At 45.4% G+C, this 27,274-nt stretch overlaps 1 protein-coding gene and 1 non-coding gene across 49 annotated transcripts in view; both read left to right on the top strand.

Moving 5' to 3' along the window:
- Window positions 1–27,274, top strand: part of Ank3 (ankyrin 3) — a 623,484-nt gene that overhangs the window by 479,614 nt on the left and 116,596 nt on the right. For 24 of the 48 annotated variants that reach the window (XM_039098850.2, XM_063279252.1, XM_063279249.1 and 21 more), the window contains 7 exon segments: window positions 7,947–8,144; window positions 9,139–9,237; window positions 12,603–12,701; window positions 12,790–12,888; window positions 13,572–13,667; window positions 18,868–18,940; window positions 19,111–19,173. In XM_039098850.2, coding sequence (XP_038954778.1) covers window positions 7,947–8,144; window positions 9,139–9,237; window positions 12,603–12,701; window positions 12,790–12,888; window positions 13,572–13,667; window positions 18,868–18,940; window positions 19,111–19,173 — 727 coding nt within the window. 48 annotated transcript variants of the gene reach the window in all.
- LOC120099030 (small nucleolar RNA SNORD65) lies at window positions 5,287–5,358 on the top strand. The gene has a single exon (XR_005497857.1). It is a non-coding gene; the product is annotated as a small nucleolar RNA SNORD65 (small nucleolar RNA).

Here is a 27,274-nt window from a genome sequence, read left to right as displayed (position 1 = left end):
CAAACCAGAATTTTCTAAAACTCTTCTCTGACTCTTTTAATGTGTTTTATTGGTCCAAGAACCCTTTGGTGTCCCTAATGCTTTTGAGCTGTGCCTTGAGTGTTCTTCAGGGTTGTGTCAAGTTCATCACACTGCAGCTCAAGGAGCCTGGGCTGTTCTAGGTATCGGTACTGTAAGAGAGAATGTTCTGGATTCTCCATTAGAGAAGATGTTGCCATTGTTGTCAAGGGGTTCTGTTGTTGTTGTTTGTTTTCTGTGTGTGTATGTGTGTATGTGTATGTGTGTGTGTGTGTGTGTGTGTGTGTGTGTGTGTGCGTGTGTGTACATGTGGGGGGGGCGCAGGAGAAATTTTGCAGAAGTTGTTTCTCTCCCATCACGAAGATTCCAGAATCATAGGTTTGGCACCCAGTGTCTTTATCTGATATTCCCTCCCTTCTCCCACCAGTGCAGGCTTATCCTCAGAATCTCCTTCCCAAGTTTTCAAGTCGGTGAAATCTGCTCAAAAATTAAATTCTAAATACTTTCCCCCAGAGTATCAACCTTGGCATTGGCTCAGCTGTAAAAAAAAAAAAAAAAAAAAAAAAAAAAAACCTTTCTTGGCGATACCTTTGCAAAAAATAAAAACAAAACAATCAAAAAAGTCAACTTTATTCTCGATTGAATTGCAGTATGAACCTCAGAGAGTGGAGCTTAAAAATAAGGCAGACTAAAGTCTCACATAATAGCCAGTTTTATTCAGAGCATCAGACAATTTATATTCTGAGGGTTAAGAGTTACCTGACTAGGGGCTGGGGATTTGGCTCAGTGGTAGAGCGCTTACCTAGGAAGCGCAAGGCCCTGGGTTCGGTCCCCAGCTCCGAAAAAAAGAACCAAAAAAAAAAAAAAAAGTTACCTGACTAAAATCTCCAATCACTAGGATAAGTTGCCAGTGATGGGTAACCATCATACGGCAAAAACATATTTTTTTCTTAGTGACATATAAAGAAATATCAACAGTCAGTTTTAATGAATAATCTAACTTAACTTGGTCCACTACACAGGGGAGGGGCACACAAGCACATTCCAAGAACGAGAAACTGAGGTCACAAAACTCTTGTCTTGTTTTCTTAGAGTTTTCTCAGAACCAATCAGAATTCTCCTCCCACAACTCCATCCTTAGACAAAAACAACATCTTTAGAAGAAAAAAGATTAAGGCATAGAATCATTAGTCAACATCCCATAGAGTGAGGCATCCAGTATCATCAATGTATGCACAAGTAAAGAACATGTAGGCTGTATACATGTGTGAGGGTGTTTCAGTCCAGAAAGAAAAGGACTTTCTTTGGGCTTTTTTGTTATTGTTGTTGCCGTTGCCTCCCCCTGCTCCTCCCCCTCCTCCTCCTCCCCCTCCTCCTCTTCCTCCTCCTCCTCCCTTGCTCTTGTTGGAGGCAGGGTCTCACTGTGTATCCCTAGCTGGCCTGGAACTCACTGTGTAGAGTACTAGGACTTAAGGCATGCTCTACCATGCCTGGCCCAGAAGGGCTGCCTTTACTGTGATTTTATTATACATACGTTACACAGAATAACCAGTGTTGGTGTTGTCATCCATGGTAAACAGAAGAGAGGGAGCCAAGCAGGAATCTCTACTTCCCTCCAATGAGGTTAGAGAACAAGAGCGATCGGTCCCCAGGGTGGGAGGGAGAGCATTGGAAAGAAGCTTCATTGGTGGTGGTGGGGAGACAGCCGAGAGAGAGAGGGAGAGAGAGAGAGAGAGAGAGAGAGAGAGAGAGAGAGAGAGAGAGAGGAGAAAGAGACAAACACAGAGAGAGACAGAGCACACAGCCATGAGAAGGAGAGAGGCAGAGAAAGAGCGCAGCCGTGAGAGGGATGATGAGGGGTGGCTGGAGAAGCTTCTTCAGGCCAGTTTTCCCAGCAAACCTCCATGAGGATTCTCCAGATCAATCCCTAAAACAGAGAACAGCCCTGCCTCTTTATTACCTGTTAGGGACAGCAGGAAACTTTACACCATGTGACCTAGTTCAGCCCAGAGTATATGACATGGAGCAGAGAGGAACCAGGTACTGAGTAGGCCAATAAATCAGGAGGCTTCAGCTGATCCAAAGCATAAACACTGTTTTAGCTCTCTGTCCTAGAGAGAGCTGCAGAGGGATGGATGTGGTCTGATTCAGGCTGTGGAATCTGTCCTACAGGTACAGGCCTGTGTTTTCAACAACTGTGAAGTGTCTTTACATGTATACAAAACTGTGGCCATAGTCACTTACCCATGACTCTCTCTTATCCTCCATTTCCCTTCCTATTGACTAGTTTCCTCACGTGAGAGAAAATGTATACCTGTCTTTCCATGTCCGTCACATTGCACTTTAAAGAGAGAGAATCTGACACACACCCGCAGGAAGGACCCTTAAGGCTGTAGGCTGCCTATAAGCAGCCAATCACAGAAGAGCATGTGCTACCCACTTAGAATGACAGCATCGTCTTGAGAGATCGATGGAGAAGTGGCTAGGGGTGGAGAGCTGGGTTAGTGGACACAGTGTTCACCTGAGGAAGATGGGGACTTTCTAGAAAGGGAGGATGGTGACAGGTGGCCACTGTGTGACTGACACCATGTGCTGATTATCAACCTTAAAACCTCTTTAAGTAGGAAAGTTTGTTGCGTGTTTCACTAAGTGGTAGTGGTAATGTAATATCCATCTATTTTCCCTTCACTGCATGTTAACACCTGTGGTAGATTGAGAATGGTTCCACAGGCTCCTACACTGGAATGTTTGGTTCCTAGTCGGTAGAACTGTTTGGGGAAGATCTGGGAGGTGTGGCCTTGTTGGAGGAGCTGTGTCACTGGAGGACTGGAGGTAGGCTTTGAGGTTTGAAAAGCCCACATGGCCAGTCTCCCTCTCCCTCCCCTCCCTCTCCCCCTCCCCTCCCTGCCTCTCCCACTCCCCCTTCCTTCCCCTCCCACTCCTCCCTCTTTCTATATGTCTGTCTGTCTGTCTGTCTCTCTCCCTCCCTCCCTCCCTCTCTCCTACCTTTCTCCCTCTCTACCTTCCTGTCTCTCCCTCTCTCCCCCACCTCTCTCTCTTTCCCTCACTCTTTCTCTCTCTCTCTCTCTCTCTCTCTCTCTCTCTCTCTCTCTCTCTCTCTCTCTGCTTCCAACTTGATGACAAGATGGAAGCTCTTAGCTACTGCTCCAGAGCCAAGCCTGCATGTCTGTATGATGTCATGCCATAACCCTCCCTCCATTTATACCCTCCCATGATGACCATGGTCTCTCATTCTCTGAAACTATAACCAAGCTCCCAATTAAATGTTTTCTTTTCTAAGTTGACTTGACCATGGTGTGTCTTCACGGCAATAGAGAAGTAACTAAGACAATGTCTTTGTGCTCATGGGCCTGTTTCTAAGTAGCGCCAGAGTCTTGGTCAGCAATGAGTGTACAGGGAGTCGGTAATCTTGCTGTTCTCCCAAGTGGGTAATAATGCTGACACAGTAGTGCCAACCAGGCAGGAAATAGCAGTACTTATGGAATGATATTCGTGGAGAGAATTGAGCCTGGTGTATTTTTATGTCCATAAATAAAGAGGTCAGAGACTTGGGGTGGGGCTCAGTGGTGGAGTGTGGAGCACACGCACAGCTCTGGCTTTGATCTCACGCACACATAAACCAAGCACGCCTGTAATCCCAGCACTCTGGAGACAGAGGCAAAGAATAAGTTCGAGGGCTCCCTACCCTTGGACACATAGTGGAGTATAAGGCCAGCCTAGAATACCCGAGACCCTATTTCAATAAAATAAAATAAAGTAAAAAGTAAGTAATCGATATCCAGCTTTGCATCTATCAAATAAAATTTAGAATGAATGTTTCCAATTTTACAAACTCATTGAACAGTAGTTGAAGATCAGGACCAGTAAATAATAACTCTGTTATGTCCCATTAACCTGAGGCCATAGTCAGTTAGCATCAACTTTTCTAGTCGCACATGGCTTGGACCAATGTTTATGCCCTGACATGCCTGTAACACCATCTTCAGATCAGCCCTGCTCATTGTACACTTTGGTCCTGACAGACCAGTTATCTCAGTTACAAACTGGCTTATCTGCTAGGGAAACAATCCTCCACACAGTGATTTCAACAGCTATATTCCCTCTCCAGGACCAAGGGAGCAAACACAAAGCTCACTTCTGCCTCTCTGAAGTAGCAGAAGTTCTCCACTGCAGAGCTTCCCCAGAAAGCCCACCCACCTCTGATCTTAATATTTCACTGGCTACCTTTTGGCGCAAGAGATGCTAGGAAATGTAGTTTTCAGCTGGGCAAGTTTTTCATTCAATAAGTAGAATTCATACAGACTCTACTGCTTTCACTCCCACAAGGTTAGTTTCTCAATGCCAGTAGCCAGAGCTGCAGAGGGTGCCATTAGCGCCACAACTGCACCTTCTATGCACGCCCTTCTGTACCCCTTTTCAAAATCGCTGGTGCCTTATACGCATCCTGGAAACATGATGGTGGCTGAGATGCTAAACAGTGCTAAGGGACAATGGGATGCTAAGGTCTATTTTTACCCGATCTGTCTCCAGAGACAGGATGCTGTGCTATAAAGAGGCTTGGCTCAGTTGCTGGCAAAATGGAGAGGCCTATTGGAAAGCAACACTTGAGTCTGCACTAACCGATCATACTTGTGTGTGTGTGTGTGTGTGTGTGTGTGTGTGTGTGTGTGTGTGTGTGTACAGGCTGTGGGGGCCGTCTCTTGCTTTTGAGAACTGTTTTCAGTGTGATACGGATAGGTCCAAGTGACAGATACTTTGTCTTCAACAAGAATGTCAGGAAGTGAGGCTTGAGGGATGCTGAAGCAGTCATGGTGTCATGGACTCTTGCAGAGGACCTGGGCTCAGTTCCTAGCACCCACACGATAACTAACAACCACGTATAACTCCGGTTTCAGGGATCGGTGCCTTCTGAGCACACAGGCATGTACACGGTACACATACATGCAAGAAAACACTGACACGCATAAAACAAAAGCACACATTTTGTTTCAGAGTATGAGAAAGGAAAGCTGTAAGATTATGCTCTGTTTGGGCTGCAGAGATGCCCCAGCGGTTTGAAGCATACTGCTCTCGCAGAGGCCAGAGTTTGGGACCCAGCACCCACGCCAGGAAGCTCAAACCCCTTATAACCCTGAATTCAACATATCCCAGAGCAGCTTCAGGTCTTTGTGGGTACCTGGGCTCACATATACACATAATTAAAATCTTTTTTGAGAAGCTCAAAACATTTTAAAAGATTATTCTGTCAAATGATGATATCACCTAAAATAGCTGGAATTACTGGCAGATTACTAGTGGTGAGCCTACGATTTCCTGAAGAAAAAAAACGATTATTTTGTAATTGACTCTCCCTGGTTGGTTTATCAAATTAATATATCTTCCTTGAGTGTAGGAATCAAGTTCTGTTTTGCTTTCCTGAAAATAGAGCTTAGGAAGCTCAGAATTTTATTTTGGGTCTCCAGATAAATTCTTTGCCTCTTTCCAGAGAGTCTCTTAAATGATCTTGGTTCTCTTACCTTAGACTATAATTTGTACCTCAGAAGGAGCTAGGATGAGACTTTAAAACTGTGGTTCTCAACCTGTGGGTAGCGGCCCCTGGTGGTCGCACATCAGATATCCTGCACATGAGATGTTTACGTTACCATTCATAACAGTAGCAAAATTATAGCCATGAAGTAGCAATAAAAATAATTTTATGTTTGAAGGGGGCGGGGTCACAACATGAACAACTGTATCACAAGGTCTCAGCTTTAGGATGGTTGAGAACCACAGTATAAAGAATACTGTGTTTCTTGTCTAGACTTCAGCTTTAGGACAGTTGAGAACCATGAAGAACAATGTGTGTCTTGTTTAGACCTGACACACATTGTAGACATGCTAGAACTTTTTTGACAATTGTTCCTTAGGGCCTAGAATTTGTGGGATGTGTTAGAAGACAGCAAGATTGTCCTATCTGAGAGGCTAGCAAACTCTTTCCTGCTTAGGGGTAGAAAGTGACTAACATATGATTTTTCTTTTTCCTCTCTTTCATTGATGCCGTTTGGTTTTTGAGACAGCATCTCACCGTGTAGCCCAGGCAGGCCTCAGCTTCCCAAATGCTGGACTTACACACATACAACAGCACACCCAGGTTCAACTGAATGTTCTGTCCCTTATAAACGTGTCCCTTATAAACACAGAAGATACCTGATAAAGACTTCTCCATGTCTTTACTGCCCACACTGTTAGTGTTAGGCACGTTGACTAATCCTGCTTCCTCTTTTTTGTGCTGCTTTTTTGAATTTTCTCTTTTATGGAGGGATGGGGGGTGGTGAGCTGTCCCCTGCCCTTGTGTCTTACACTGTAGCCTTGGGCAAAGCCCAGTGCTCCTCTGGGCTGCGGAGACATAGGTCTCTGAAGGGTGTGTCCGAGTTTTGGTCAGAGGGCCAAACGCTTCTCAGGGTAAGCTGGTGTTTCCACGTAGCATAGGTCAAGACTAAAAATAGGAAGATAAAACCTCCTTCTGGCTTAGCGAGTCAGAGGAGTCTAGAGGTGACATTTCCACTCTTCACTTCCACTCGCTACAGTCAAGTTCATGTCCGTATAACAGTGCAATCTTGACTTTCTTGTGGATGGTAAAGTCCCAGAAAGCATTTTTGAAGGTCAGACACTCAAGGCTCCTGAGGCCCAATAATTAACAGGGGTCTTTGTCTACAGCAGGGTATCAAGAACCCACTGAGGAAAGGCTGGCTGAATATTCCAAGATTAGAGCATCTAGTTCTCAGTGCAGAGGCTTCCTTTAATCGACACATGTCTGTTACTTTGACACAGCCTGTGCCCTCCATAGCTTCAAACTGGGGCAAGAAGAGACAAATACGTAAATGAGAGTGTCACTAAATATCCAGTAGTACTGGAGTCAAAGACAAAGTGGTCTGGGTGTTGGAAATCGAGAGGCAAAAGGAGGCAGCCGAGTTCCCTGAGGGGTGGCCCCTGGGTTGAGTTTTCAGCTGCCACGTGCTGTCTTCATAGCAGACTTGGAAGCATTCTTGGGGGAGCAAGGCAAGCCAGGGAAACCTGAAACAATAATCTATCTACACGGTGATGGGTCTGGCTATGGAGGACAGAGGGACAGACAGACCATCAGGAATCAATGAGAGAAAAAAAAGTAACCAAGTCCCGTGAAGATTAAAGATTATATCCTGCAGTACACGGTGTCTTCTGTCTTCCTTCTTCGGGGGCTGCTCTGACATCGTGTTGATAAGGAACAGAGGATTTCTCACTGTTCTGGAAGCTGGGAAGGCCACGATTAAGGAGTTCACATCTTGCTAGGGACTTGGGTGTCATCCCATGGCAGACAGTAGAAGGATAAAGAGAGAGAGAGAGTGGCAGGGAGCTAAACTCATTTTCTCAGAGGCTGATTCTCTCTGCAGTCCCCTCCCTGCACAGCCCCCTCCCTCCCTCTCAGCTCCAAGGGCCTCTTGGAGGACAAATCCCCTGCCTCCTCACCATCGCTACGGGTCGTAGTTCCCAACACCATTGCACAGGGTACAGAGGACACCTTTCAAACCATAACAGACAGACAGTAAACCTATTTGAGGAATGGAGTTTTGAATGGTTCTGAGAATGCCCCCTTGATAGCATATGGCTTACTCCTGTAGCCCCAGTTAAATACGGTAATATTTATTGAGCACCTACTGCCATAGATGTCCTTTCTGGAAACCAGTGGCATGCCAACTCTGTTATTTTAAATGGCCGTTTTCCCCACCCGGAACTGCACTAATGATACTATTTGGTTTAGCACAGTTTCTTTACTTCATCGTGTTTCCCCGCCCAGAGAGAGAGCCATTAGAAAGGGAAGCATGCTGTCTGAGTGCATTGCACGCATCTGTTCTTGGTACTAGACGTGACCGAGTGATTGGTTTTGACAGAACGGTTATACGCCACTGCACATCGCCGCCAAGAAGAACCAGATGGACATAGCCACGTCCCTGCTGGAGTACGGAGCTGATGCAAACGCCGTTACCCGGCAAGGGATTGCGTCCGTCCACCTTGCAGCGCAGGAAGGGCACGTGGACATGGTGTCGCTGCTCCTCAGTAGAAATGCGAACGTCAACTTGAGCAATAAGGTGACTCCCTTCTTGCCCTTCTACAGAGCATGCCACAGCAGTCAGAAAAGCCTGAAAGTTGATCAAAAGTTTCAGTTCAGATAGAAATATTTATGCAGGGCTGACAAGATGGCTTAGCAGGTTAAGGAATTGTTAACCAGCCTGGCAACCCAAGTTCGATCCCTCAAACTCACAAGATAGATGAAGAGAACTAACTCACACAAGTTCATTAATGAGCAAGACCATTACCATGATATAGCACTATATTATTAAAATACATCTAGTATTGTAATAGCATGTATTAATATTAAATTAATTAAATCAATTTATTTTATTAATTGCTTATTATTTATTAATAAGTAATTCATAAAATTAATTAAATTTAATATTATGTGTTAATGTTAAATTAATATTAATTAATATTAATTAAATATATGCAGTATTTTAATCATTGTCAGTGACTTTTTGCTGAAGTTAATGCCACTGGTAACGTATTAAGTGCCCCCTGCGTGGGGGTTGGGGATTTAGCTCAGTGGTAGAGCGCTTGCCTAGCAAGCGCAAGGCCCTGGGTTCGGTCCTCAGCTCCGAAAAAAAAGAAAAAAGAAAAAGAAAGAACCCCAGCGTGGTTTTGATTGTAGAGTCTCTGATGTACAGTGCTGATCACCCACATATGTTGTTAGGGGAATACAATATGATTGCTTCTCTTGGCTTAAAAATATTATTACAAAGAAGTGGATGAGAAGGAACGGGGCCCAGATGGATCAAATATCACCGTCTGGAGCAATACCGAGTCTGTGGTGAACACCCCCGCCACTCCAGGGTACACCTGGAATATTTTTATGAAGCCTGTGGTCAGCAGGGCTAATGCAGGGCTCACACAGAGCGGTACATGCCCTCGCTCTGTGGGTTTTTCTTTTATGGGTCAATGCTACTCTCCTAGAACTCACAAACACAGCCACATGCATGCGCTCGCCCTAGCTGTGACTGACGGCCATGCCCTTGGAATCTCTTGCAGAGCGGCCTCACCCCACTCCACCTGGCGGCTCAAGAAGACCGAGTGAACGTGGCTGAGGTCCTTGTCAACCAAGGGGCCCACGTGGATGCACAGACAAAGGTATATCTCCTTTCTCATTCAACCAGGGAGGACCTGACCTAGTGCCCTGGAGTGACCAGCCTCAGTAGGAAAGGTGCAGCTGTGGCTGTACGGGTGGAAAACTATCCCGATCCTGTCAGCCATGGCTATAGTTGTAGGTGGAGATGTCCCTGGAGAAGATGGTGTTCAGTGCAAAGAAAGCCCAGGGCTGACCCCTCAGAGCCACCAATCTTAAGCATACGAAAAAGTGGGGATTTCATTCTATGATGGAGTCATGTTACATGGGAGGTGCATGGTGATATTAAATGTAAATCTTAAAGTAACAGAGATTCCAGCCAGAGCCTTCCACCTGAGCCTGTCACCTCCTTATGCACGCTCATGTGTGGGGCAGAGGGGGGTATATTCATGTGTGGTGTGTATGCCTACATGTTGGTGTGAATGCCTGTACATACATGGGTGGAGGCCAGAGGAAAGCATTAGGAATCTTCTCTACCATTCTCCCTACCCCCACCCTAAACCTAAAGCTTGCCTTTTGAGCTAGGCTGGCTGGCCAGCAGGTTCCCAGGATCCCCCTGTCCCTGCCCCGCAGCCCTGAGATCTCAAGCACAATGGCTATGCCTGACCCCTGACACTTCTTGCACAATGCTATCTGTCAAGTCCAGCAAATGTGACAGTCAGCCTTCGATTGCGTCCCTCTTTCCAATCCCTTATTTGACAAAGATTTTAAACTATTTGCTGGGCACCTGTGATGTGTAGCAATGAGAGCGAACACAGTACACCCAGCACATTCCAAAGCTGCTTACTGCTAGCTGGAGAGACTCTCTCGACTTGTGCGATGTCTTTGAACAGCGCCATCTTATCTGGGAACGCTGTGATCCAAAGATTCCCATCTCCGTGGGTACCAGGTGACTCTTCTTGGCTGGGCACACAGTTGGAAAAAGTATTTCTTATTGTGCATGTGAGAGTGCGGGCTATGCATCACAGTACACATGTGGACATTAGAAGGCTTTTACAAGTCAGTTCTCTCCTCCTCTCACGGGTTCCAGAGATAGAACTTGAACTCAGGCCATTAGGCGTGACACCACCATTCAAACCTGGTGAGCCGTCTCTCCAGCCCCCACACACACTTGTTTTTAGCAGATGCTTTAGGACACCAGGAAGGCTCAGAGGACAGACAACAGAGGTGACCTCAGTTCATAGGCAGGAAGGGGCACAGGGAAAGACCACAGTCACCTAAGCCCATCAATGCATTATAACAATTTAGTGTTTTACCCAGAGCGAGGTGGGAAACTAACTATATATTTAAATGGAGTATTTAAATATTCCTTCTCTCAACATACTACATTTGACCCAAGAACCTTGGAGACTGTTACGTTATTATTGCAAGTTAAATACTTGAAGAACGCTTTAATATTTATATTAGTGAAACACGCATATCAGTTTGACCTCTTTACCACTGAACTTGGAATAAAGGTTTTTTTTAAGATGACTAAATTGACCGTGCTAAGAACTGAGCAGATGCTACACACAAACCTTCTGTACTATATGCAGGATTCTGACCATGGGCACCATCTCTGATTCCTCAGCGCTGAGGGGGAGGGGCCCCAGCAAGCAGGCCAGTACATTCTGAGTACCACACAGGGAGATCTACCCTCACTCAGTAAAGGTTCCAGGGCTAAACCAAAGGCCAGGGATTCTAGTGACCGTACCAAGAACATCTAATCAGTCTGGCTGGGCTCACGGATGGTTTATGGAACGAAGTGTGACCAGAGCCAGTCAGCATGTCCATCAGAATGTGCTTTTACCTTCCACGGCCAACTGAGCTCAAGGCATGTCCTTTTCATGTGTGTGGGTGTTTAGCCTACTTGTATGTCTCTGCACCATGCACATGCCTGGTACATCAGACCTTCATGAGCTGGAACTGCATACAGTCGTGAGCCACTATGTGAGTGCTGGGAACCAAACCCAGTCCTCTAGAAGAAGACGCAGCTCTCCTTACCTCTGAGCCGTCCCTCTAGCCATTGGGCCTTCCCTTTTCAATGAAAGGTCTCAGTTTGCTGGGGACACCCTACTGACACACGCATGTCTTCAGCAGGAGAATCAGACCTGACAGCTAGGGGTAATCTTTTCAGTGTGTAGCTGGAAACGTTGTGAGCAGTGTCAGTACTCACTTTCAGCGTTGTCAACAGAGATGGGGCACGGACCCTGAAAATGATTGTGTCACCTTCTTGAGAAGGCTGTACAGCATGTGGGCTGCATATCTGTGTTTGTGTATGTCCAGCTGAACCTGTACTTGTGAGTGCGTGTGTGTGTGTGACACACTTCAGGGATTAAACTCAAGTTCTCCTGTTTGCAATGCAACTGCTTTATTGACTGAGCCATCTCCCGCGTGTCACTACTTTGGAAATAATATTTTAAATTATATGTATGGGTATATATTTTTAGACAGAAGAATAGACAGGGGCCGAGAGAGAGAGAGAGAGAGAGAGAGAGAGAGAGAGAGAGAGAGAGAGAGAGAGAGAGAGAGAGAGATATGAATTGACAATCCCTGAGAGTCATTGGCTGTCAGTCTAAGAAAGGAGGATTGGTTGCTTCGTGTCAGTCATTGGTTTGGAACATGCTCCAGGGAGAAAGTAGATAGATTTTCTCTAACTTGAGCAACTCTACCAAGGTTCAAGTTTATCCTTTGACAACAGGAGCTCACACTGGGCTGCTTCACTATTTCCCTGCCTAGCTGAGGGGGGCTGGTTTTGGTTTTATCTTTTGTTTGTTTTTGTTTGTTTGTTTTGTTTTTTGGTTAGTTGGTTGGTTTTGTTTGTTTTTTCCTTGAGGTCTCAGTAATTCGAACCTGGACGGCCTGGAACTCACATAGGTTTGCCTGTCTCTGCCTCTAGAGTCCTGAAATTAAGTCTCTCCCCCTTCTCACCCCCATCCAAACCCCAAGCTTGTCACTTAGCCATTTTGTTAGAGAACAGAGTATCCAATCAACACTAACCCAGTCTGTCCATATAACGCTCTCTGACCTCACCAATCAGTTACAGACCCTACCTGTCTGGGCTGCTGACCTCACCAATCAGTTACAGACCCTACTTGTCTGGGCTGCTGATTGGTCCATCTTTCCTTCCTGTCCTGAACAGCTATGGAGAGAATAAAGAGCTGATGTAAAAGGGGAAGTTAAATACCTATTTTTATACCTATATTTTTAACTAGATATATTAAGACTAACTCTGAAAAGGGCTTTCTTTTTAATGGAGAAGAGGGTTTTTTTAATCTGTTTTCCAGTTCAAAAGGAAAGTTAAGTAATACTTTTACTTCCGCTCAGCACAGCTGTTACTAAAAATGTACTTACAATGTTTCTTTTTTTTTTTTCTGAAATGTAATTACAGATGGGCTACACGCCGCTCCATGTGGGCTGTCACTATGGAAACATCAAAATAGTCAATTTTCTGCTGCAGCATTCTGCGAAAGTTAATGCCAAGACAAAGGTAGGGGCCCTCCCCCTCCGTCCCCAGCAAAGTCCTTGGTTTTGTAATCCAGGAAGTGCATGCTACCTCTCTGTTCTTTCTTCTGCAGAATGGATACACGCCACTGCACCAGGCAGCCCAGCAGGGCCACACACACATCATCAACGTCCTGCTCCAGAACAACGCTTCCCCCAATGAACTCACTGTGGTGAGCTGTGGGCCAGCACAGTGGGAATAGGGGGGTGGGGGAGGGTACTCCAAAGTCTTCCCACATTTTGATCACACACCAGTTGCTTATTATCTTAGATAAATTACGTAGAGCCTTCAAGGAAAACAGTATGAACAGCCCACTGACTGTTCCCGTAGATTCTATGTCGTAGAACCACATGTAGCTGCCCAGACATGGACTAGTAGGAGCAGGTGAGCGGAGCTTTTACAAACCATGTCTATTAGCTCTCTTTCTGTTACTATGACAAAACACCGGAGGCAAAGCAACTTAATAGAAAGAAAATCTCTCTTTCTTTGACTGTTGCACTGGTCCATATCCCTTGACCCCAAGAGTCTGTAGGGAAGTTGGCCATTTTGACAGGGACTGCTTACTGAAACTCATATCATAGCCACTAGGAAGCAAGTGAGGCAGGGGAAGGCTAGAGTCCCAGTACACCCTTGAGGACACACCCTAGTGGCAACCCCCCCCCCCATCAGTCCCAACCTGACAGTAGCCACAGCATCTTTGAACACAGGACCTTTGAACATGTGACATTTGGGATCCAAACTATAACATTACAACATTTACACATTTGCATATAATAGTTGGGTTGGTATGATGAGAGATTGGCCTTGCATTGGTTTACAGGCTGAGTGACTTTGTCTACATTTCCCTGCTTCCAGAATGGGAACACAGCCCTGGCCATCGCCCGACGCCTTGGCTACATCTCGGTGGTTGACACCCTAAAGGTCGTGACAGAGGAAATTATGACCACCACTGTGAGTAATAGATGTTGAACTTCCTTACTCTGAAAGCCAAGTTGCCCTGGGCTTTTCTAGAATGTTCCTTCTTCCTCCATGTTTTAAAAATACAGTCAATGTAACAAACCCCTAATTTCTGACATGAACAAAATTCGAAATACTGAAAATATATATCTGTGAAAGTTGCAGACAGAGCTGAAGAGGTGGCTTCGTGTAGCCCAGCACCAATTGGCCCTGCACAATTTCCATCTACTCCGACTCAAGGGATCTTACGCCCTCTTCTGGCCTCTGTGGGCACTGCACTCATGTGCTCATACACCTAGACACACAATCACATAAATAATAAAATAAAGCTTAGGAAAAAATGGTTATGCAAGTGGATAAAGAGTATTTGATTCGGGGTTGGGGATTTAGCTCAGTGGTAGAGCGCTTGCCTAGCAAACGCAAGGCCCTGGGTTCGGTCCCCAGCTCCGAAAAAAGAAAAAGAAAAAAAAAAGGAGTATTTGATTCCACGTTCTGTCTTGGCATTGTAAAGACTTCGAAGACTTCATGTTGACCCGTATTGAGCAGATGACCCTCTTCCACTACATACCTTTTTAAGAAGTTTTACTACATTTCATTGTGTGTGTTGGGGGTATACACATGGCATGGCATGAGTGTGGAAGTCAGAGGATAATTTGTGGGAGTCCGTTCTCTCTTCCTACCAGGAAGAGGTTCTGGGGATTGAGCACAGGTCATCCAACAGGATTGGCAGCAAGTGTCTTTCCACAACGAACTATCATCCCCGTCCCTACATAGAAATACACACACACACACACACACACACACACACACACACACACACACAGAGAGAGAGAGAGAGAGAGAGAGAGAGAGAGAGAGAGAGAGAGAGTGAGAGAGCGCGTCAAATCATTTTAACCCCGTCTAGTGTCTTTGGGATCGAGAGACACTAGAAGAGTGGGATTTGGGGATAATGTCATCATTTCCCTTTACCACCTCCCGATCTGAAGGAAGGCATAGGTACTGTGTGTAACTTCTTCATATAGGCAGCACCTTATATAGAAACCCGTGGGCTCGGGCTGTCTGCAGCCATGTGCCTGCTGAGTAAGATGACAGTTCACGGGTTTTAGAAATTAGGAAATAAATCTGCTGAGTAGAAGGAATTGCATGACTTACCAGACAGGAAGTGCTCACTAACCAGGATCTATTTCTATCATAACCATAAAGTTTAGGAGAAAAGTCGTACTCAGCAATATACAGCCTTTAAAATCCAAAATCTGTTAGTAGGTTCTGTTGGAGTTTTTGTTACTGTTTTGTTTTGAGACAGAGCCATGCTGTGTAGAGCAGGCTGGCATCAAACTCAGAGAGATCAGCCTGGTACTCTCTCCAGAGTAAAGATGTCCACCCATGCCAGGCTGTTAGTAAATTCTTAGAGAAAGGCTATGCGTATAATGCTTTTCCAGCCTTAGTCTTCTGAAATTCCCATGAAGATCCTTCTAGAAGACAAAGGAAAAGGAAAGCAAGTTGTTTAACAGTAGCCGAGTGTTCCGATGCTACAAATATTTGCGTGATGACAATGAATACATTAGACAGCTGTTCTACTGTTAGAGGACAACACTTGTCTAATAGTTCAAAATACAAATCATAATTGAATTCCTCACCCAATTTCACAATGTTTTTGTGAGATAAAACTAAAGGTTTGTGCCGGGGAGGTGGCTTAGCAGTTAGGGGCTCCAGCTGTTCTCCCAGAGGACCAGGGTTCAGTTCCCAGCGCCTACACTGGTGGCTCCCATTATCTTTGGCCTTAGGGTATTCAGTGCCCTCTTTACCTGTTCACTCACACACACACACACACACACACACACACACACACACACACACACACACACACACACCAGCACACATGTGCTTATGCATGCACACAGGCACATTAATAAAATGTTTTTTAAAAGTGAAATACTCAAAGCATTAAGCTAAACTAGGAGTCCGAGCATGTATCTCATTGGTAAAACACCAACAAGGCTGTCGGTCGGATTCTCAATGCATCGCAGCAACCCCCAGCCTGGAGTTTCAGAACTGGAAGACAGCGCTGCAGCTTTGGGAAAGGCTCAGGCTCCTACCCGAGTCTGTGACAGTGGAACCACTTCATGTTTGTGTCATCACTAAGCTTGGTTGGCAGAAGATAGTGCTTGCTAAAAGCAAGGTCCAGACTGCGGGGGAAGCCAACATGGCCTCCTTACAAACTAAATGCTCACCATCCAGAGCAGAGAAGCCAGTCCTGAGGAATTAGTCCAACCTCCTGGTACTTGAGACTTCATTGCAAACTGAGACAGCACCTTCTCAGCCCTGCCCTAGTGCTTACAATATATTCACATCTATAATATAGAAGGAATATAAATTCCTTTAGATGGGAGGGATGCAATTTGGTTTAGTGTCTATAATCTTAAATAGCATAGCTCAAACCTCACCACACTCAGCCTCTTGGTCCAGAAGGTTACCTTTCTGCAGCCATTGTTTCTATAAATGGATTCTCCTACACAGGGACAGTGTACGATGTAGCAACCCTGAGAAAGAAAGTTACTAAGTTCCTCTGTTGTCACAGCAGCCGGAGGAAGCCAGCAGAGAGTAGCAAAGCTTCAAGAGGGATGACTCCTCCTTTAATGGCCTTGAAGTTGCATTTCTCTTGATTGTGCTGCTTAAAATACTCAGTGTCTCGGGAAGCCACCATCAGGGCAGGTCGAGCATCCAGTTGTCAGTTGCTAACACCTCCTTTGGCATAAAGGAGCCAAGACTCCTATGAGAAATAACTGAATATAGGACTAGAGTAGGAATGTCAGGGTGAGCCTGGACTGTCTTCTGTGACTCCAAAATAAGTGTTTTAGTTTGCTATCTGCTGCTGTGATGAAACCTGGACCAGAAGCAACTTTTGGAGCAGTCATCTCAGCATATAGATTATTCCTATAACATGGACATGTTGCACTCCATCACTGAGAAAAGCCAGGACAGGAAGTTGTGACAGGAACCTGGAGGCAGGAACTGAAGCACAGGCCGTGGAGGAGTGCTGCTTACTGACTCACCCCCCCCCCCCGACTTGCACAGGGCCACCTGCCCAGGAGGGGCATCATCCCCAGTGAGCTGGGCCCCTTCCGATAAAAGTAATTTTCCAACTGAGGTTCTGTCTTTCCTGGTGACTCTGGTTTCTGTCAAGTTGATGGAAACGAACCAGCCCAGCAGGGACATGTACTGCCATCACTGGCAAAGTTCAATAACATATGTGAATACAATGAAGGGTCAGGGGGTCACACACAAATCAGTAGAAAAAGTCCATGGTGCCCAAGGCTGGAGCAATTTGACCACAACTAAATCAAAGACGATTAGCGCATAGTTTAAAATAGGGAGCAAATATCTCTAAGCCCATACCGGTGCAAGCAAGCAGCTGGATATGTGGGACAGAATGCCCAGGCCGCTGAGGGAAAAGAGTTACAGAAAGTACATAGGGTGTGTGGTTCATCATCAGAACACTGCCTTAGGGCCTGTGTTCAATCCTGAGACCGGCAGCGGGGGCAAATTCTCCCCTGGCAAAGGATTCCAAATGACTTGCAAAACTCCTTCACTCTCGAGGAAGCATTGAACCTAGTTCCCTACAGCCCAAATATGAGCTGACATGGCGGTCTCCTTCCAAAACACGGACGCAGGAGAGTAGTATCCGAGCAAGGCTACAAAGGAGAAAACCGGCAAATACTGCCTCGGTCAGAAGGTGAAAAGCCACGTTTGGTATCTTGGTGGACAAGAAAGGGAGCTTTACCCCCACAGCCTTCCTTCTCCAGAGTAATCACAAAAGGAAACAGGAGGCGGATGCCTCTTAAACAACTGACTGATCCAGCTCAGAACCTCAAGGTCCTCCGGGCCAAAGAAAGGTCGAGACTCCTCTAACAGCCAGGACAGCCCAGAGAGCCATTTTGACTACGTACAATGTCTGCAGTGTGGGGTACAAGTCATGGAAATGCCAATGTAACCCCAGTGCAAACTTCAGTAACGACGTGTCGCTATTGGTGTACAATGACAAAGTTCTGTATTAACAAACTATCCGATGAGAGAACTAAAGGGGATTTTCTGAATGATTTTAGAGTCTATAAAACTAACTGAAAGTTTATTTTAATGACCTGATCGATTTCACTATTATATACTGCAAAAGGCACAAAAATGTTTTATTTCCACATAACAATTGAACATAGGAGTGTTACTTACCAAAGAAAAATTACCAATAAGAAACCGAATTGATAGCCTTTCTTAGTTTCAACTTCGGGATGCTTTTAGTTTTGTGGGGTTTTTTTAAGACTTATGTTTACTGTGTGTGTGTGTGTGTGTGTGTGTGTGTGTGTGTGTGTGTGTGTGTGTTTGCTTTGCTTAAATACATATCTGTGTGCTAGCCAGAAGAGAGCTTCTGATGCCCTGGAACTGGAGTTAGTGTCATGAGCTGCCGTTGGGTGCTGGGGGCCTAACCCAGGTCCTTCGCTAGAGGAGCAAGTCGTCTTAACCACTAGGGATTTCTCCAACCCCTGCTTTCAGCTTTTTTAACTGAGATGATACAAATGCTGAGTTTTGAAGGGACAGACATAAAGTTAGAAAGTCACCAGTTAGTAAACTAGAGTCAGAAAGGCCCTGTAGCACGCTGGACTTGATGAAAATTTTTGGAAGCTAAAATGATCCTCCAAACACATTGCCTCTAAAATGTTTTGGATGAATATAATTATAAAATATGCATAACTTATATCACTTTAGTAAGTTTCCTGTATCCTATCCATGGAGTGGACACACAGTGGGGAAAACAAAGGAAGTGAGCGGCTTGGCACCAGGGATAATGGCAGATCCCTTGCTGTTGTTTTGGGCTACCTTCGCCCATGACCCTGCTGGAATGTGATGTTTGGTTCTTCTGGCTCGGATAAGCACCCAATGCTCTCCTCTCGTCCTCTGAAAAGCCTTCTTAGCTTTGCCCCTGGAGTCTTCCACCTTGTACTAATCTGAAGGGCATTTCCGAGGACTTCCCCACCCCATGCTGCTCAAGAGAGGTGCACGCTGTACATAAAGTCTTCTAAGTTCTCCACCCTGAAGTCCCATAGGATATAAATCAATCAATTCAGAAAGAAATGACTAGACTCCTTAAAACGTCCTTTCACACTGAAGCAACTCCTTTTTTTGTTGTTGTTATTGTTTCCAGACCATCACGGAGAAGCACAAAATGAATGTCCCAGAAACGATGAATGAAGTCCTCGACATGTCAGACGATGAAGGTATGGCACTGTCCTGGAGGGGTTGCCATGGTGATGACTGACCGTGTCTCTGTTGCTTCAAGAAGACAGTCCGTTACAAACATGTTTGGGAGGGGGGATGTTTAGATGCTGGGTTGTGTCATTGGGGATGAGTATTTTCATACACTCTTATTATCACTTAAATCATGCAGTTGGTAAAGCCAGCGCCCCCGAAAAGCTCAGTGATGGGGAATATATCTCAGATGGTGAAGAAGGTATTTGCACCTCTCTCTTGCAATGAGACTTATCTCCCCACTCCAACTCTCATTTCTTATCTCTGAAAAGTAACGCTTCCTCGAGTTACTAACTTCTCAGTCATCACGGGAATTAATTTGGGGGTCATTTAAAGGCTCGCCTGGGGTCTATCTATCCTCTTGCAGACCTGATTTCTTAAGCCCACTTCCCACCATGACGCAGAAAATAATGTCACTAATTGTAACGGTTACCCTGTCTGCTGTCACTATCGAGCAGAAAACTGAAGCTTTATTGTTCATGTCTGAATCTAAAAAGGGGCAGCTTACTGTCTATAGTTGTCTCGTTTGGTTTTTTCCTTAGTATAGAAGGCTTCCTTACAGGTTGTGGGGCGAAGGCCCACTCGGTAGTGCGCTTTCTACAGTAAAATCAGGTTTTGACCTTGGGACTAAGCACAAGAATTCAACCTAAGTAAAACCACCCTTAACTCTGGACTTGCAACAGGGACTTGATAAAGAGACTGACATACAATACAGCTGTTTGTCACATGCTCAATAAAGCTAATGTTTTCTGCTTCATTCAAAAGAATGGTACTCTTGACCATGTCCTTCACATATATATGTATGTGTGTATATGTACATACACACACATACACATATACAGGTGCATATGACATGTTTGAAAGGTCTGTTGGAAAAGTAAATAAATATTGGAAGGATGGCAAATTCTGGAGCTTCACTGAAATAATGAAATGCTTACTGTATCCAGTGTATGTGTACTGATTTATTTTGTTGTTTGTTTGTTTGTTGAGAGAGGGTTTCTCTGTGTAGCCTTTCCTGGCTGTCCTGAGCTCACTCTGTAGACCAGGTTGGACTCAGGCTCAGAGATGCATTTGCCTCTGCCTCCCGAGTGTGCCATACTGCCTAGTTTGTATGTTCAGTTTTTTAACGTTTGAGACAGTCTAGCCTTGGCTGTCCTGGAACTTCTCCTGTAGACCAGGCTGACCTTGAACTTAAAAGATCAACTTGCCTCTGCCTACCCAGTACTGACATTAATGGCATGTCCTTCCCTGCCCTTGACTTTTTAATTTGATTGATTGATTGATTGACTGATTGATTGAATCAGTTTATCTTCTAAAATAATTGTCTTCCTCACTACTCCCCAACACACCCCCTTGCCAAGCATTTTCACACACACACACACCCCTGCTAGTATCAGTCTTAGAAGGATTTTAATTATTGGTTCCTTATTTGACTTGCATAAATTCACTGGGCGTAAGTAGTGGGATGGACAATCTACCTGATGCCAAGTAGCCGTAACCTTGGTGATGTCCACTAGCCACTTTGACTGGCAGCACAGAGACGCTGGTGACTGGAGGGGCACACGTACAGGCAGAGCAACCTGAAGTTGTGTCAAGACTCTTGACTGTCTAGCACAATTGGTTTTAACACTTGCATTCTTCCAGGCTTTTGTCTCAGTTGTGTGTCTTCCACACAATGATACCGGTTATATCCTTGTAAGAGATCTCATGTCTCTCCGTCCATCACATGCTATCACAGCACATTTTCTTGTCACATTTCAGAATAATTTCTCACGTGTACATAATGGGGTTTTAAAAAACAAAAGAGCAATGTGCTCCCTGTGTACAAAACAGGATTCAAGTTTGTCTTCTTAATGAAATTCACGTGAAATACAATCAGTGAGAACCATTTTTCTGCTCTTTCAACAAAATATCCAAGGTTATCACCCTGATGAGAGGCTGGGTTTGAATGGACTGTCTAATGGCTTTGTGTATATGGATCAGCTATCAAATAGTTTCAAAGCATGAGAAAATGGAAACTCCCAACTTTAATTCACTCAATAAAGTAGAAATGACAGTCATTTCCTTTAGATTTGCAAACTTGAAATTCAGAGTGGCTTATCCTTATCACTTTGTCTTTCTTTAAACTCTGTGTTCTGTCCTCTGAGGGGATGTGATTGAATCGCTGGAGTTACCTGGGGTTTAATTTTATAATGTTGTAGAACCAGCTATTGCAGAAGGTCCTGAAGGTCAGTCTCCTAGAACATCTCTGTAGCTAGAGCTTTTGCTAGAACATTCTTTGCCCAAACGACTCAAATTGCCCCTCTTCAATGTGAATTTCTTCTTTAAAAGTCTCCCACCTCGGGGTTGGGGATTTGGCTCAATGGTAGAGCGCTTGCCTAGCAAACGCAAGGCCCTGGGTTCAGTCCCCAGCTCCGAAAAAAAGAAAAAAAAAGTCTCCCACCTCAACTGCCTTCAGTCCTTAGCACTCAGGAGGCATAGTGGGATTTCTGTGAGTTCAAGGCCAGCCTGGGACAAGTTCCGGGACAGCCAGGGATACACAGAGAAACCTTGTCACGAAAAACCAAAACCAAACAAACAAATAAAAATCAAAGCTTAAATAAAATAAAAGTTCCCCACTTCCTTGAATCCCTCTGACTTCTATCTAGCAATTCTGGCTCTGATGTATTTGGCCAGGCTGATGTGTATGTTGGGTTTCGTTAATTATTTACAATTAAAACCTACTGTCCCATGTCCTAGACCTTGAAGGATTTGAGATATTGATATTTTAAAAATTATATTCAATTATTGTAGTTGTGGGAGGGATGTGACACAGACATGGAGAAGTGTCTCCATGGGGGAGAGGGGGGGTAGGATGGGGGAGGGGGGGTGTGACAGAGGGTATGTACTGTGCAGAGGTCTGAGGACTACGTGTGAATAAGTTCTGTCCTTGTACCTTGTAGGACCTGAGGGACCAGCCTCTCGGGCCGGCCAGTTCAGGCACCTTTGCATGCAGAGTCAGCCTTCCTTCAGGTGCTGGAAAGTATTTCCAAGTTCTCAGCTTTGTCACCAGTCAGGACAGTCACAGGCACTTCCTGTAACTGCTCCCCTCCTCAACAAGGTCATTCTCCTGCATCCGCTTTCACTTGCATATGTCTGTCAGGAATTCCTGTTTCTAAAGTGGAGCACAAGGCTCGAGCTGTAGTCCGATCAATACAGAACTACATAGCAAGGCAAGTGTGCTCACTTTCTCCAGGGAGAGGATGACATTGTGTCATTGAGCCAGGTCTGGTGGCTCGCACCTTTAATCCCAGCACTCGGAGGCAGAGGCAGGAGAATCTCTGTGAGTTTGAGTGAGTTCCAGGACAGCCAGGGCTACACAGAGAAACCCTTTCTCAAGACAAACAGAGAGAGAGAGAGACAGACAGATGGACATACAGACAGACAGACATTGGTAATTCAGCCACTAGCTGGATATGGTTGTACATGCCTTTAATGCCTTTACCCCTTGGAGTTTGAGGCCTGGTCAGTGCCATTTATAATCAACACATATTGGCAGTTTATCTCAAGACAAGGATGGGTCTGTGCTATGAGAAGTAGTATAAACCCTAAATTAGGAAGAAATAGATGTTAAAGGGTTAACATCAGGCAGTTTCTCCCTTCACCATCTTCTCTTTTGCTTCTTTCTCTTTCTTCTGGTCTTCTTGGAGAAATTAGTTATAGGTAAGACACATTTGTTTAACGTTTGGGTTAGTTAGTTAATGCCCCAGGAGGACAATGGAGCAGCGATACAGAGAACAAAGATGGCGGCGTGAACAGAACCAAGGCTACAGGAGACAGCTTATGCAGAGCAGGGAGACCTGGGGGAGTGCACTCTGCAGGAGGCCCCGCCCCCACCCCGCGCCATATCCATTGCATACACAGACCCTTCCGGTACAGAGGAACTATCATCTTTATTCTACTGCCATTCCCATTCCTATATTTTGCAAATGAGTCTGTAGTTGAAAATAAAGAAAGAGAAAGAACAAGGAAGGAAAGCAAAGGGGAATGACAGAGGGGGAGAAGGAGAAAGAGAGATGGTGGAGGGAAAGAAGGGAGAGGGGATGATGGAAGGTAGGAAAAATGTTGAGGTCAAAATCAAGGTCCAAGGTGTTTTCTTGTTTGGGTCAGGTGGAGCTGTCACAAGGGGTGGAGCTGTCACAAGGGGTGGAGCTGTCACAAGGGGTGGAGCTGTCACAAGGGGTGGAGCACTCGAAGGGTGGAGCAGTCATAAGGGGTGGAGCTGTCATGGGGGTGGAGCTGTCATAGGGGTGGAGCTGTCATGGGGGTGGAGCTGTCAGGGAATGGAGGGTCAATCATAGGAGGTGGAGCTGTCATAGGGGGTGGGGCTGTCAGGGGTGGAGCCGTCATAGGGGGTGGAGCTGTCCCAATGGGTGGAACTGTCACAGGGGGTGGAGCTGTCACAAGGGGTGGAGCGTTCACAGGGGGTGGAGTACTCACAGGATGGGGCTGTCCCTGTGAGTGGAGTGGTTATAGAGGGAGGAGTGGGGTTAGGGTGGGGCTCCATAGTAGCTCTGGCTAATCTTGGACCTTAATTGTAAATTCCTACAATGTGTATATTTTTACAAATTGGAAAACAAAGTGCCAATGTTATTTTAGCTTGCCAAATTCTAGTGGGATGGAGTATAATGACATTTAAAGAACAATAAAGGGTACACAATGGGAAATGGAACGAAGCCATGCAAAATAGAAACCAGACTGCAGCGTGCAGAGAAACTGATCCAGGTCAGGAGGCCATAGCCCTGGATGGAAGGAGGATCTAGTCTGAAGTTGCTTAAATTTTGATTGAGCTGTGAAATCTCTGCTGGGATTGAATGCAGACAGTAAATACTAAAAGAAAAAGAAAAGCTAAGTGCATATGTGGTAGAAATAGTTACCAAAAAGGGATGAGGGTAAGATATAATAACGCTATACCAGCACTTGGTAGGCAGAGGCAGGTGAACCTCTGTGAGGTCAAGTTCAAGGCCAGCCTGGTCTACGTAGACATCCAGCAGAGTCAGAGCTACCTGTCCCAGAAAAACAGCAATAGAAAGACACAATGAAGCAATAAAATTTAGGAAGTGATACCTTAGTCAGTAAGGAAATGATTAAGTTCATTCTTGAGCCAGGAACATTCAACAAATTAAAGTCTGGGATATTCACACCATGTGTAGTGATGACGAACAGCCATTCTGAGAAAGACCCATTCCATGCGAGGACCTGGAATTTGGGTCTCTAGAACCCCATGAATGCCAAGTGGACCTGGCATCTTCCTGTAATCTCAGACCTGACTAGAGCGTCAGATACATGGCATCCCCTGGGCAAGCAGGCTGGCTGTATTAGACGTGCCAAAGACCTCTGATTTCTGTTGAGTCCTTGCCTCAGTGAATCAGGTGGGAGCAACTCAGGAAGACTTCTGATATCTCTCTGAGAGCTACACACACATGCGAACCCCCCCCACACACAAATACATGCAAAACCAAGTGTGTATTTAAGAGAAAGAACCAATCATGTTCCCCAAAAAGTAGTCATATTATGGGCTAGGGAGATGGTTTAGCAGTTAAATTGTTTGCCCATGTGCCTGAAGGTTTGCCTAGTTAGATCTCCAGAGCTCACAAGTAAGTGTGAGGGCCTAACTGTGATTCCAGGGCTTAAGGGACAGAGTCAAGCGATCCCACAAGTCAACTGGACAACTGGGCCACCTCACTTTACAACAATAAATAAAGTGACCAGGGTACAAAGAAGACTCCTGGTGCCTCCAGGCACATTTACACACACACACACACACACACACACACACATTCACCCACAGCACACATCACACATACCCCTCACACCATCCACACCGCATATACCATGCACACATACACATTAACACACAGCGCACACACCAGACACACACACACCCCACATTGACACACCTGTGGCAAAGATAATATCACAAGGAAATAATATTTTAAAGAATTTAATGACATGACAGTAGAAATAAGCCTCTTTCAGACTATCTCAGTATGAGGACTAAGCAGGCCAAGGCACATGGTCAAAGACAGTTAAGTGTAGACATAGTTTTGGATAGATTTTAAGAACTCAGCAAAGGTTTTTCTAAAATTTGTAGTGTGTGGGTTATGGGGGAGGCTTGAGCAGCAATCACCTTTACCCATTTAGCCATGACTCTGGCCCTCAGAGAGAGGACTTTTTGTAAACCTACTAGAGGAGTCTCAGTCAGGAAAAAGTAAATATTATTTGACTTGGCATAATTCAAAATGAAGGGGAGTCTGAAGGACCGGTCCGGGAAGTATGAAGCTGGCTCTTGGCCTACCAGGAACGGTCCTGCTTGCCCAATCTTTTGGTAATCATAACGAAGATACAGAACCATTAGGTAAGTGGCTTTCTGAGCCTGGAAGGAAGCCAGGAAGATTAGCTAACTTTGGGGGAAGCAGAAGGAGGGCGGCGTATGGTGTCACTGTTGATAAGACCAGCAGGAACTGTTCCTACTCAAACTTTTAGCATTTTGGGAATACCTCGTGGGCAGTGTCCCTCCACATTTTTCCTGCTCACTTTTCAAATGGACATTTATTAGCTGCTCCAGTGTCCCAGATGTGAGCTCAAAATGATAACTTTGAACTCCTAGGAGGAAAGACCCTGTCTCCACTTCATTTCGGTTGCTGTGATAAAAATTACTCTTGCAAAAGTAACGTTAGGGTGGCAGGGTTTGCTTGGCTGGTAGTTTCAGGTTTCAGTCTGCCGAGCCAAGCTGTCAGGGGCTTGAAGCAGCCGGTCCGCTTCCTTCAGAAGGTCAGAAGAACAGAGCGACGCCCACATACACACGAGCGCTCAATGGTCCTCTTCCTCAGTGCTTTTAAAGATTCATTTGGCTTTGCACTGTGTGTATATTCATGTGTTAGCATGAACCCACAGTGGCCAGAGGAGAACTTTGATTGCCCTGGAGCTGGAATAACAGATAGTTATGAGCTGCCTAGCATGGGTGCTGGGATCCAAAGCTGGGCCCTGTGCTAGAGCAGCCAGTGCCCTTAACCTCCGAGCTATCTCTCCAGCCCCTGAATCCTGTCATAGAACTAGGATTATTGATTGATTTTATTTTTAACCTATACTATCTGGTCTTCCAACTCCGTGTCTTTCCACTTAGACACTCTCAGATAATTAACCCTTCATGCCCTAAGTGAACCCCTCCAGAACATCGTAAGCTTCTACCAAGTAGCCCACCACCGATGCAGAAGCTTTCGAGTCTCCCTTTTCTCATGTTCATATCCAACTTACCAGGAACTCATACCCACTCTGTTTCTGCATCCACAGTGCCTTGCAAGTCTGCCTTCTCCTCTCCATTGTCACTGGGTGGGGCATCCTGTGGCAGGATCCAGCAGTTCTTGTGTAGCTGTTGTCTGATCTTACCCCAGAGATTTAGCTGTAAATTAATATATTTATGTCAATTCTTTTGGAAGCTAGATTGAAGGAGACTGAGGCTAAGACTTACTTCAGCTTTGGCACAATTACTGGAGGAGTTATGTCACTATCTTCAGACTCACCAGAAGAGGGCATCGGATCCCATTACAGATGGTTGTGAGCCACCATGTAGGTGCTGGGAATTGAACTCAGGACCTCTGGAAGAGCAGTCAGTGCTTCTAACCACCGAGCCATCTCTCCAGCCCCTCTAATCTATCTTCTAACACTAAACTGGCTACTTCCCTAGCTGTGGTCCCCAAGTACTTGTTTGAGTCTCACATCAGTTATTTATCCTCCATCACTTAGGCACCTGCTCTTGGTCCACTATATCTAATGGAGACTTTGTGTTTCCTCTTCTTCCTCCTCCTTCCTTCTCTCTCCTCCTCCCTCTTCCTACTCTCTTTCCCTTTTTCTTCTCTACTTGTGACCCAGTAACAGAAGCCCCGCCTACCTCTGTCCTCCCCCAATAATTAGCTGTAGCCATTTTTATTTAACCAATAGCTTTAAATTGGGGAGCAAGGTTTACACAACAAAGGTAATGTGTATGTGAGAATTTGGGGGCCACCAGATCTTGGGGTACAGAATTTTGAATACATAGCATCAGACCAACCCCCAACACTCATCTGTGCGCCCAGCTTCTAGAGAGGTCCTTACGAGTGTATGGGTGCAACATTTCCTCTGCTTCCCAGCTGGGCCCTCCTGGGCTTACATTCCTGTTGTTGGGTAACTGTAACCTGTAACGTGTTTATTTTCATGTTTGTGTAACAACCCACCAGGTACTTAAAACAACCTAAGGTCTCTGCCCTCCTGTCGATGGCAATGTG

The sequence above is a fragment of the Rattus norvegicus genome, chromosome 20, assembly GCF_036323735.1.
Source record: "Rattus norvegicus strain BN/NHsdMcwi chromosome 20, GRCr8, whole genome shotgun sequence".
In the NCBI taxonomy this organism is placed as follows: Eukaryota; Metazoa; Chordata; class Mammalia; order Rodentia; family Muridae; genus Rattus; species Rattus norvegicus.
The sequence above is the reverse complement of the archived record's forward strand: the minus strand, read 5'-3'. Positions and strand labels throughout refer to the sequence as shown.